The 13822-nt window shown below is 36.8% G+C and overlaps 2 protein-coding genes across 3 annotated transcripts in view; one reads left to right on the top strand and one right to left on the bottom strand.

Annotated features, from left to right (window-relative positions):
* The window catches only part of LOC129573121 (glucose-6-phosphatase catalytic subunit 1), a 50198-nt gene that overhangs the window by 32112 nt on the left and 4264 nt on the right, over window positions 1–13822 (bottom strand). The gene's annotated exons all lie outside the window — the stretch shown is intronic.
* LOC129573120 (nuclear transcription factor Y subunit beta) overlaps window positions 1–13822 on the top strand; it is a 46312-nt gene that overhangs the window by 19833 nt on the left and 12657 nt on the right. For both annotated transcript variants that reach the window (XM_055453352.1, XM_055453351.1), the window contains exons 3-4: window positions 6624–6761; window positions 6842–6889. In XM_055453352.1, the coding sequence (XP_055309327.1) occupies window positions 6624–6761; window positions 6842–6889 (186 nt within the window). The remainder of the gene's footprint in view (window positions 1–6623; window positions 6762–6841; window positions 6890–13822) is intronic.

A 13822-nucleotide genomic window follows, 5' to 3' on the forward strand; every position in this document is an offset into this window, starting at 1 on the left:
CTCTCTCTCTCTCTCTCTCTCTCTCTCTCTCTCTCTCTCTCTCTCTCGTTTTACGTGTCGCGGTAGTATGGCTACAATTTGAATGTCTATCGTCTTAATCGAAACAAAGTTCGGCATGATCATGCTTGCCGCAATTTTTCGGCTTTGGAATTTGCGCGTTGTGTTTTTTTTATCACTTCACTTTTTTGCGGCTCAAATTTTGTTATTTCTTTCTTCTCGTGAAATTCAAATTGGTTTTTGAATGGCTTGCAATTTTTCGGTTGTGTTAACAGCAAAATGTGAAATGATAAATTTTCATGACTTTGTAAACGATCCGGAAACAAAAACACTGACCGGTATTATGGATGCAGCCGATCGTATCACTCACTCACACATATTTCATACCGTTTTTAGCACATGAGATCCATGACGAATGACAATGAAATTGCCCAGACTATTAAATGTAATTCGTAAACAGACCGATTTTTTTTCTGGTGTGTGATTGATAGTCTGAGCGATTTTTTTTGATACATTAATTTTGTTCTGATCCATGGAAAGGATATGGAGCGTTGTGTTTGATATGGCATCCAGTAAAGAGCTATCAGCCGATGAAACATCCAAAATGATTTAATGCTTTGTTAATCATCATCCGTGAAGATCATTCGCTCCACCGAAATTGATTGAGAAGTTTCACAATTTTGTTGAAAAGCATGTATGAGTTTGGAAATACTAATGCAAGTTGTTGTGATCGCCCATCCCGGCGGCGGCGGCCAATGACTGAGCGCAGTTTGTTGGCTTAATGATCTTAATCAAATTGGCTCACAATACACACCACATGAGTCCAAAAATTGAGATGCCCCACGAAATTCAATGAATGGAAATTCATCCACACACAATTCGCATTATTTCCACCATTAAACAAACATCGCCAAAAAAGACTAATGAAGAAGAGAACGGCAGCGTCCGAATAACAAATAAAACACGCAATTTCCCAACATAGCCGAATCTCGTCGATAACTTTTTTCTTTTTTCCGCTCGCAGCTGTTAGTTTTCGCTGGAGGTCAGAAATTCGATTGAAATTTCACGCTCAGTCCATTGGATCCAATTGAAATTTTTTACTACTTTGTTTGCCATGTTTGTCAGGCTATTTGATATGTGTTTTTCCCTTCAAGAAAAAGAATACGCACTTTGGTGCCGACATTTCAATTTCAGTTTGAGTTACACAATTTTGGCCACAGTCTGACTTGCGGCTGTTACAATAATGAACGATTCGTGTCCACATTTTTCCCGCGTTCCGTGGTCATGCTTTTTTCTCGCTGTGTGTGAGAGAGAAAAACATAATGGAAAAACCATGCTGAGACTCAAGAAGATATCTTGTATGCTCGACGAGCACTGCTCGCCCGCTCTGCCGACGAAACTGACAATTTGGAAATCATCAAGACATTTTCCATTGATTCTTGCTTGTTGATTTGAAAATTTATGTCTATGCCGTCAATTTTATTGCTCTGTGTGTGTGCGCACGCTCGTCCCGAAAAATCGAATTTTTTGTTGACGAAATTCATTGGGCCAACATTTGAAAACTCACACGGTTCACTTACAATGTGTTTTCAGCGAATTTCCAACCAAGTCAAACGAATGGAATTCATTTTGTGGTGCGACGCGGCGCAGTGAAAAGCGCAGCAGTGATCATAAGCACAGCATCATAGGCACCACAATACAACAGCAGCATCAACACGAACAAACGAAAACAACACGATCGCGAGAAAAGAGCAAAACTACATGAAATGATGCACATAAAACTTTCTAATAGTTAATGTATTCGCTCTATAATCACGATGACGTGCTCATGTTTTTGGCCCATGTTAATGTATTCAATATTCGTTCTTTACTGTGTCATGTCGTAATACGGCCATTAAATGTCTATTGTTTATTTCGGTGTCGGCACAAAATCCGCAAAGTTCATCTGCTCGCGCGCTCTCTCTCTCTCTGTCACTAGAGCTAGAGCTATTATGAGTTTGGCCATGGTGATGTTGATGATGATGAATCTCAAAACAATGACAACACTGACGCACAAACACACATTACCGCGGATGACTATTGCACGCATGTTTGCATCTCGCCATAGAAAGCACAACGCGCATCATTTGCAACTATCAAACAGATTTTTTTTTCTCTCGGTGGAAGTGTGTGTGTGTGTTTGTGTATGAGAGAGAAAATTAAACGATGCGTTTCAGTAATTAATTGAATTTTTTTTTCTTTTTATGCACTGTCGTGCGATGAATTTCCGGGATTTCACATCGGAAAAAATGAGAGAAAAAAACATTCATTTTTATGTGATTTTTTTCGATTAAAAAAACTTTTGTATTGTCTCATATCTGTGAGATGCGATGCGAAGCATTTGAATCTGATGGGATCGCGTTGGTTGTAACATTAACATTGAACGAAAAGTATCGCCCCATTGAAATGCGGAACGAAATGAAATGAAATTTGTTTGCCAGCAATGCTCGCTGACATTTTGTCGCCGCCGCAGCAAAAGACTTGGAACAGCGATATTTTTCTACGAAAGACTTATTTTCTCACGATGTTGGATTTTTGTAGCACTTCGCTGATTATTACCGCTTTTGCGAATGAAATGACATCGGACGAGAAAACCATGTAGATCCTTGAATTGGCGGATGCATCGTAATGAGTAAATAAGTCAACGCGAAATAGGCAAATAATCAAATTAGCACTATTTTTCTGCATCGTTACCGACGAAGGTTATCGAAATCGAGATGTTTTTTTGGGTGATGTTTTTCTTTTGGTTTTGCAAACAGAAATCGTTCTCAATATTCGAGTGTAAAACGTTTGCAATTTTTTTTTCAATGTCAATGCATTTATATAGAGTAAAATTTAACGCCTTTTCCACGATAATCATGAAGCTAAACAATGGAAAGAAATACGGCGATATTGACATCGTGCTGAAAGGGCGACAACAAGGAAATTTCGCACAGTTTAAAGATAACGGCCACAAAATAGCGTTTTCGGTGCACCGCTTTTTGCCATGAGAAGTGCCGAAACCGAACATAAAAACATTCACAAGACGAAAAAGAAATATAGTCATCTAGCAGAAAAATGGTTATAATTGCGTTTTAGCAGCCATGTTTTAGGTGTTTATCGCCATTTATACGTTTATCCAGCGCATCATTACCATTCACTAATGGTCCGGGCCATACACGAATATCTTGTGAAGCATATGTTAATTAGTGCTAATTGCTTTGTTTTCGAGTTTCGCGATGCGGAACACTTGTTAGTTTGAGACGGTTATTTTTTTCTCTGTTTTTTTTCGGGATGAACAATTTGAATTGAGTTATCATTTTTTTTCTATTTGAATTTGAATTTGAAATTTCCACAATGAATCTCATATAAATCTAATATGGAAATTTCCCAGAAAAAAAGCGCAGAAAAAGGTGCAGAAAAAAAAGTGCCAAATCAAATATAAATAAAATCAACTTGTCAGATGATTGATGTGTAGTTTGACGATGAAATTGTACTTGTTTTTATGTACACATACACACACACCTCGAAATGGAGATTGTTCGAACGACGTTCCTCATTCAAAGATTTTATAATGGTGTTCTTTTTTTGTTCGTGAAATGATCTCTCTATCGAATTACTTGATCGGATCAAGAATCATCTCGAAACAAAATAAAGCAACAACCATTTGACATTGATTGAGGTTAGCAATTTTTGCACAATATATCATTCCCCCGAAACCATTCCCCTAGAATATGCGTAAAAAAGAAGAAAGAAACAACCGCAATGATTGCGATGTGCTTTGCGAATCGGAAATCAAAAAATTGACAAGTGATTGTTTATCAAGTGAAGTGAACAAATATCGCAAAATCCGGTTTCATCGTACAAAAAAAAGCCATTTTAATGAAATATTAATTACATACAATTTGTTTTGTGTGTGTGTTCCTTGATGGAGATGCGACTTAAGTTTTTCTTCTGCTGCTAAATGAGAAAGATTCCAAGAAAAGTTCGTGTCTGTTCGAAAAGCTACGAAAGATTCATGTGCCTTCTTCGTGTGCTGGGCACACACAGCGAGCGTGAAGGTGAATCCGATTTTTCGTCAGTCACTCCAGTCGATTCCAATTATCAAGATTGTTCTCTGTAACGTGTAACGAACATACATTTGTATCAACTTGGAAAAGTGGGCTTTTGTCTGAAATTGCTCACGATTTGTCTGCAATTGCGCAGTAACTCTCTTGAAGACAGTGAGAGAGAAAAACCAGCATCAAATGTCGTAGAGTCCGATGAAAACTGTGGAATATCCAAAGAGAAAACCCACATCAAAAACCTTAAATGGTTCTGAAATGATGTCAATTGATGTTGATGCGATTAATCGCCATTGCACACTCGTCGCGATCATGCGTTCAGAAATGCTCATTTCGCGTAGCATCGAATCAATGAAATGTACAGTTAAACTACCGAATTAACGGAAAATGCGCAATTGGCCACTTGAAAACTCACACAAAAGCCGCCTGTTCTTCGATACAAAACCGGCCCACAAAACCAGCACAGAGGTATTAAAATCAGTGTATGATGGCCTCTGCTCTTACCGTTCCGTGAAAAGACGATTGGCAAATCGCACATGATTTTACCAGCAACACAGACGAAAACAAAAAAAAATGTGTGTTTCTTGCCATTATTCTGTTGAGTCGTTAGTTTAATCGCTAATGTTGGTTAAAAGTCAAAGAAAATGATTTTGTTTATTGTTTTGACGCTAAATTATTTCTCGAATTTGCTCATTACGGTGCACAAAGTCACTGCTTCAGCGCGCGATTGTTGGTACGTTGTGTTTGTGCGCGAGTGTGTTTTTTGTTGCCTTTGCTCTTCGCTCTGTGCATTTGTTCAAGGCCATCGACACTTTGATGTTTGTAATTTTTCGTAAGTTCAATTTATCATTGAGCTTTTGTATACACACTCACTGGCATTTGGATTTCGGTTGTTTGTTTTGCACCAATTTCAACAGTACCATTTTGGGGTTTTTTCTTTCACATAAAAATCAAATGTTTCGATCAAAGTGTAAATGTTCGTGTAAAATGCTGTTGATCGAATCGTGGAATGGTGAGCAATGATTTTCACGCATACTTTTGAAGAAACCCAACTGGATGTTGCGATGGAATTGAAATGGGTCAGTAGGAAAAGGCCAAATGAATTTGGTTGAATGCATTGAAAATAGCGAGAGAGCGCTTCACAGAAATCAATCGATTGAAATGCTCAAAATCATCGTAAATCAATTCACGTTGATCACGTCCGTTTATAAACCAATTCGAACAGAATAAAATGTCTTATTCCAGTAATTGCCATCGATTTGAAATGAATGAAACCAATTTTTGTGGACGAAATAACGAGCGAAAAAATTACAACATTCGCTCATTTGTGTGATGCTTCTTCCCAATGATTTATTGATTAAATGGCGTTTTTTCGTTGTTCATTATTCTGGGATCAAATGTAATTTGATCGATATGCCATTACAATGATGATGATGATGAGTTTTGTTTTTTCCCATTTCGTCGTCGAAATGAAGATGATTTCGGTGATGTCCGTACCATATTACACAATCGATTGCGTGCAACGTTTATTGCACAGCTTTATCATATATCGAAGACCGGTTTTCATTGGTCATTCACAAGCCCAGAAAAAATAGGCACAAAGAAACCATGAATGGAGCAAGATATCAGCGAAGTGAGGTTATTACCTTGTTCAACATTAGACCATCAGATGATTGTTTCTTGTTTTGGTCAAGTCAACAGTGTTGATTCAACACAGATCTAAATGGCATATTCCCTTTCATTGTCAAATCAAAAGCGTAATTCCATTATGATTTGTCTTGTTGCCGTAACATTGTTTTCGCTCTGCACGTGCAATGTCTGTTCTTTGAAACCTGTTTCTATATGACTTCATTTTCGATCCGATGATGACAAGAAGCGAAGCAGAAGAAAAAACACACACGAGTAATAAGACCATAAAAAAATGTTGTACACACTTGAATACGTCATTGGATGTCCAATGCAAAGTAGCGGTACAAGAAAAGAAGCAGAAAAAAAACAACCAGACCTGAGTTAATGCGAGAATTGAACGCAGCAACAAGAGAGTCATTGCAAAAGTTATAGCTGTATCGAGCATATAAATAAATTAACACTTTAAGACGTACTGTATAATAAGCATGTTCGTTCTCTCGTGTATTCGTGTCTCGCATTTATTTATGCTATTGTTATGTGACAGCTTGCTATTTTTAAAATTGTTACTTACCAACGAACAAGCTGAGAGCAACAGCAGCCGCAGCATTAAAACATGCATTTTGATAGACATGCGAACGCACCGAGAAATTAAAAAACGATCGAAATTCCCGGCCGATCGAATGAAAAATTCAAAATTAAAATGAAATACGAATCGAATGAGAAAAACGAACCAAAATATATTGCCTAGGCTAATAAGGAAGGGTTTAATCCATCAACTGTTCACGATTTTTGTTTTGTCTTTACTAATTTCGTCTCTTTTCCTCTCTCATTTTTCATCTCGTTTCGGTATGCTCTTGGTCTGGACTGATGCCGCCACAACAACATTCACCAACCAAATGGGATCGATGCGAACAGGCGTATAGACGGGAAACAAGTTCAGTGCGAATTGCAAAAATCATTGGATTGACGGTCGTTGTGTCGTCATTTATTTTGGGCTCATTCATTTTAGCCTCATCATATTTACAAGCGCGTGCATCATGCGATCAAATGCAGGTAATAAACAAAAAACAAATTCAAATAGCATTTCATTTTCGGATATTTGGAATTGCTTTTTTTATCTCTCCGTTCCACAGACACTCGACTCGATATTAGAAAAGGAGCTCATGCTTGAAACACTACAAGTAAGTAAAAACCAACGAATAATTTAGTCAAATTTACACATTTTATCATTGTTGTTGCCCGTTACAAGGGTGCGTGCGTTTTTTGTTCGTACATTTTTCTTTCTCACAATATTTACGAAGCGAGCAGCGATAGCATTGAATGAAATATTTGATAATTGAAATTAGAATAGAACTCAACTCTTTAGTTCAATGAAATCGAAAGTATACGCTGCCGTTTTTTTTCTGTGACGCGGTTTGAATGCAATATTCGAATCATTTACGAAACAAAAGAGAGATAAAAATGAACAGGTTTTTCGTAACCTTCAACATTGTTGTTGTTGTTGTTGTTGTTGTTGGCGCTTTTTTGTTTCGCTATTGTTGTTTTTTCTAGATTGAGAGACTACGTTTATTGTGGACAAAATAAAATTATTTCTATTTGCAACGAAAAAAAGGCATGTAGTGTGGAGTGTTTCGATTTCATTGTCACAATTCGCGCAATACTTTTTAACACATTTTCTTTTGTCCATCGATCATCATTGAAAAATATGGGCTTAGAGACGTTTTTTTTCTCGTCATTTGAATTACACTTTCTCCGCTCAATTTAACATTGATATTCAAATCAGCTGTTTTGTCGACAAACAATCGCTGACCGACACAAAAACGCGGCCATATTTTTAGTCAGTTCAATTTTTCTATGCAATTGAGCAAGATGATTAGTGTGCAAATCGAATTAAGCCAGAAAAGAGAGAAAAAAAATCCACTCGAACGGTATGGCACGCGCGCACAGGCGACATCAAGTGAAAGTGGAACGTAAAGTGTACACAAATATCGGTCAAACAAATCATGTAAGGAGAAAAACGGACGGCGACGACGACGACTGTCGATACAAAGTCATAAATTGAGTATCTATTTCGTTCGTTACTTTGTAAATGGTTGTTGAGCAATTTTAATATTCTGAATGTCCGTTGGAGATATTCCAATTACTCGACGAAATGTAGACAGTTACAGTCTATTTATGTTCCTCGGGATAAAATTTATCCCGGGGTATAAAATGCAATTTATACCGAGTGATAAATTTCGAGGGATAAAAATCGCAACTTATCCCTCGGACAAAAATTCATGCTGAACATATGAAAAATAAATGTTTTAATAGTTCTCGTTGTATGTAAATGAAAGCAGAAGTGGTTTTCTTGTAAAAAATTCATAATACAGATGCATGTGATGTTAGACTGGTCCAGATTTTTTTTTCCTGAGATATTCATATAAATTTCGAAAATTGCCCTCAAAAAAATAAGTTTGACATCAAAAACTTGGAAAACGTAGAAAAAAACCACTTTCCAAAGAGTTATCCATTTTTTCATTCCACTCGTTTCGGAAGCCATTTTAGATCGCAACATTTCGACCAAAATAATTTTTCCAAACGACTTTCGGCAAAAACTGATGATAGGGTTTTGTTTATCTCGTCAATATATATAACTTTTGCCAAGACATTAGCCCATGAAAATGCATTCTGGGCCAATTACAGTGTGAAATGACCAAAAAAAATTCAAATTTTCGGCATTTTTTACATTTGACCCATATAAGTCATCCAGATGGTAGACTTTTGTTCAGTCTTTGACTTGTATCGTGTAGCCAGAACCTGCACAAATATTTGGTTAGTTGTCAGATTGCGATTTGGATGGAATTTGGCGTCAATTGACTCAGACATAAAAGACCAATTTCAGACCAAAATGAGCAAATCACGAACATGAGCTTCGGTTTGACAGATAAAAGCAAGCGATTTCTATCTTTTCTGCCTTTGAACATCTAGTATAATCCTTTATGAACATTTTGGATACTTACACGACCAAATCGAGTCATGTTTTCACATAGCTCTACCCTCATATTCGATTGGTTCGATTCCAACTCTCAAAAAAATCCATTTTTCATCGAAAAATCCTTAAGTTTAGGCTTTTTGGGATTATAGCTGTGCTCACGATTTTTTTTTAACAAGATATCGTAATAAACTAAAAATATCGTTCGATATCGTTATTATGATGGAATCTTAATAACGCTATCAACTTTTTATCAGGATATTAACTATATTCAAATAATAACGTTATCGGATAAATCTTAATAATATCTTTTGGAAGTTATCAAGATCGAATCCTGATAATTTATCAACATTCAATCTTAATAATCTTAATCATCAAGTTCTGGAAGTGGGTTTTGGTGGATCCTCAGGATCGACCAGAACTGCTCCCAGTTCTGGAAGTGGATCTTCAGGATGGACCAGATCCGGTTTGACACTGCCCTTGGCCCATACGAAATGCTGAGATGCTCAGCCATCGGAAAACACATGTTTGATGTGGTCTAATTATGTTTATTAGTTTATTGGGAATTCGCATTGAAATGTTATAACCGAAGTAGAAGTTCAAGGAAATTTCAGATAAAATTATTGGGCCAAAACCAAACTTGTGCAAATGCGATCAGCATGAAACTTTCGGAATCTCATTTTTTCGCCGAAAAATGAAATGCGAGAAAGTTTGAAGCTATTCGGAAGGAGGGTTTACGGGTACCACCCATACAAAATTGTCAAAAATTTGCTAAAAATGATCAAAAATCGATGTGAAATCGATTTAGTATTGTTTATTTGTGTTAAATTAGTTCAATTCTAAGGTCACGAAGCAATAAATATGGTAAAAAATACGATAGCAGCGAGTAAAAAGTGTATATTCCATCAGAAATGACTAAAATGAATTGTTCGAGGCGATATACACGATGCGCCAGGTCCCAATCAAAGGTTTTTGCACAGTTCTGGTCGGAATGTTCTTTTCTCATGATTCTGAAACAAATAGGCTATTTGCTCCCAAAATACGTCAACTTTTGTCGAAAGAGGCGCAGTCTATTCATTGAGCATTATTGTGATCTCTTTCTGCCTTACCGACAACTCCTATAATATGCGTCTTTTTCATCTGACTCCTACATGCTGTTGTAGTTGTCTGCGTGTGTCACTCACACATTTCACGAATGAAAAGGCGAAAAGAAAGAATGCAATTGATGTAGTAGCACATGAAATGTCAATGCGGCAGATAGAGTGATCACAATATTGTCTAATGTGCAAAACTGTCAACAAATGTATTGACGGTTATAAAATATGAGCCGAATGTTCAATTTGGTAAAGTACTAATACGACAAAATCGTACAAAATCGTTTAAGAACACTTTTTCCCAACCTTTTTCAACTTTTCTGGACGTTTCTAAACGTGTCATAAGTGTTGGTGTGATTAGAAATGATATCTGTTTCTGATCGATCTGACACCTCCGGGATAAATATTTACGACCATGTCCCGACATGGTCGTAAATTTCCGGGGGATAACTCTTATCCCGAGGGATAAATTGCATTAATCCGAGGGATAAATATAATATCGGTATAAATTTTATCCCCAGGTGGTATAAATTTTATACCTTGGATATAAAATCCAAGCAAAAGAACCTGCGTAATGAAAAAAATAACGAACTAAATGTCAGAGAGCTTGAAAATCATCTCTATTTAACAGTATTGTTAGCCTGATCAAATTTTTGAGGTAAAAAATATTTATCCCTGTCAACATAAATTGATTTTATACCAAATCGGACAAAAATTTTATACCTCGGGATAAATTTTATCCCGAGGAACATAAATAGACTGTTAGTGTCGAGCCGAGGTATTGTGCATCACTTACGTCACTTTGATCATTTTCTACTGTGCCTGCAGATATTAGACAACATTGTAGGCACAGCCAGCCTGCTAAACATGCATCGATTTTCGCACTGCGCGTCGCAATCGCAATGCAAATTGGGTTGAAATAAGAAAAAAAAAACCGAATCGGTCCAAAAACAAAAACACACATACTATTCTGATGTTAATAGATAGTATTTGCGGCCGGATGCCGCCGCCGCCGACAGACGCATTACATAAAATATATGCTAACTGCAATGGAATGATCGCTGATCGGTTTGTTTTGATTATTAGTATGAGCGCGGTAAAAAAATGCGTGCAAAACATTTGCGATTGGCACACACACACACACACACACAACGGTTAGTGTCTGGTGCAAGGCGTGAATCTAAACACATAACATTTAATAATCACGTTGAATATGTGTGAAATCGACTTTCCACAGCTTCACATTACGAGCGAGAAGAAAAAAAAACAACAAACACCAATTTTCCCATGACGTAGATGACACATACACCATCGATCAACCGAGTGAATATGGGCTTCATTTCACTCGACTTCGATGTGTCTATTTTTACATGCCGACATTTATGACTGATCAAATAATAAAGACGTCGTCAAATTAATCTTGCCAAGCCAGCCACCGTTACTATCAACTATTGATGCAATGAATAACCAATTATCGATGATCATCATTAAAAAGCTTGACAGGGCGCGAATGTTGACGATTCAACCGCAAAAAACAAGAGTGTTCCGCTGTCGGTTTTCCATGTTAATCGTTTTGTCTGACGCTATATGCGGCCGCCGTACATACATTCATTTGAATTTCATTACAATGGGGCCCCAGTTCACGCTTAATTGGAGCACAATGTATTAACGGTGGACGACGGCCGATGATGAAACAGAAAATACCAACGGCTAATGGCCAGTAATTGATTGTGTTGGCTCGAGAAAAAAATGGAAACAAGGAAGACCATTTCTTTGAACTCGCGACTCTCCGCATACCACGCTGACAAAAACAAACTGCCGGTATTATGCAAGTGACTCGTTTGCCACAGCAAAACTTCCCACACATTTTCAACTCAAGCTCCCAGAAGAAATGTTATGAAACTCAGTTTTTTTTAATGAAAAAAAAAAGGATTCAAACCAGATGATGTGATAAGATAACAATTTTTTTTTAAAACATTAATGGAAGAAAATGAAATTGAATAAAGTAATGGCAACGCGCATAAAGCGACGGGATGAGTAAAACTTATAAAAAATTCCAAGAAGACGCAATTTTGAATACTTTTCAAATTGCACATTTTTTCTCCCTCTCTCTCTCTCCCACAAAACAATCAACATTTTTACCACTTTCTTTCAAACAAGATATTTCCATTTCGATTTCGGCCAGCCGCTGCGCCGCCGCAAAGAAAACTGACTTCAAACAAAAAAGCTGCATTAAATTGTATTTAATAATCCAATGGGCGACATTTGGGATTCATCAAAATATGTAATTATTTCGCGCATTTATTATACACCGAAAACATTGAATGATTTGGATACGTAGAAAGTTAAACGCACTGCAAAATCGCAAAACACTCGACTCAAAGTGTAGTCACATCACGATCAGCGTTGCGGTGCGCACAATGGCAATCCCAAATGCCTGATTCTCATTGAATTATCGCATTAATATACATAACAATAACCATTAAACGTGGCGAATAATTGCTCGAGCACACACATACACCGTAGAGAGAGAGAGAGAGAGAGAAAGAGAAGAGAAAAAGAAATTATATTTAACGAATTGCTTGTTTCGAGAAAGTCTCAGCGCATACAAAACAAGTAACATAGCTGCTTTGTTTTACAATCGTGTAAATAAAAGCACTTTACACTAAATTTATTATGGAATTGCTCGTTTAAAAGAAGAAACACATAGAAAAGAAAAGAGATTAGTTGGTTGGCTGATGGGTGCGCCTCCAAAAAAAAAACAAACAGCAACAACTAACTAAATCACATTGCATCGACATTTGTTTGTTGATTTTCTTCTATGCTCAATTGTAAAATGGATTGAAAGATGTCTCTCACGATTGGTGTACAAATTTTGCTAGCAGTTAAAATGACGATTGAAATACTTATGTGAATGAAAAAGAAAAAATTCAAGCGAATGAGCCCGATTTCAGTGCATTTTTCGCAGACAATTTGGGATTTCTAAAGAAATTGACAGAAAAGAAAAACCGTGGATGCAAGTGACAAAAAAGCCATATTTTTCCTCTCTTCCTTTGTCTCTTGTTCACTCTGTCATTTCACTCAATTTGGACAACGAATTATGGGCACACGTACGGTAAAAAAGGCGAATGCCTTGAAAAATGAATAGAAATTTTTCTTGTTCATTCTCAAGATGACATTACACAAGCGCGAGCTCACTGAACATAAATATCGCTAATTTTTCGAAATTATTTTTGAATGCGCACAACACACACACAGCATTGACCCCGTGCGCGCCTCTAATGATATTTCGGTATCTTTTCTTCTTCTTTCGCTGTATTGCAGCGCAAATTATTTCAAATCTTATTTATTTTAGGTATAAAGCCAAATGAACAGAAAAAAAGGCGGAGAAAGTGTTTCTTCTACCTATGCCTGTTCATCGCATCTTTCCGAAGTACTTCTTCTTTTTTGTTGTTCATTTGGCCTGGCAAATTTCAATTACACTTAATGATGGTATATTTTTTTCGCGAATTTTTCGAATGAAAAATAAGGTAAAAAGCGAAAGATATATTCAATGAACTTTTTTTTCGGATTTTTATATGGTTTAGCGAACGATGGTTCGTTATTCGCATTATTAAAATCACTTAGCGGTCAAACTGGCTTTTTTCGGGCGGGTGTTTTGATTACCATTTATGGTCCAGAGAGACAGTGATTGCATCGAAATGAATGATCAGCGCAGTCAGTTGGTCACAGCGACAGCTTCACCAGCAAACAAAAAAATTTAAGCAACAAAAAGTATATAATTGCAGTTAAATGGTGATGTGAAGCGTTAATGTATGCTTTCCCATCAATTTCATCGGATGACTTTCGAAGTTGCTTTATTCGCCGTTGTGATTGAAGTCATATTTTTATAAGCAGCCGTTTTATTACACTATTTCAAAGAATATTTCCGGGAACATAAATTATGATTATTATTATTCAAGTGAGCAATCGTTATTGCTGTGCAAATTTACGATCGCTTCGCTATTAATCAGCGTTAGATAAAAAAAAATTCCGATGAGTCGTGA

This window comes from Sitodiplosis mosellana, unplaced genomic scaffold (assembly GCF_009176505.1).
Source record: "Sitodiplosis mosellana isolate CC-2019 unplaced genomic scaffold, AAFC_SMos_1.0 Smas_scaffold_5948, whole genome shotgun sequence".
Taxonomy (NCBI): Eukaryota; Metazoa; Arthropoda; class Insecta; order Diptera; family Cecidomyiidae; genus Sitodiplosis; species Sitodiplosis mosellana.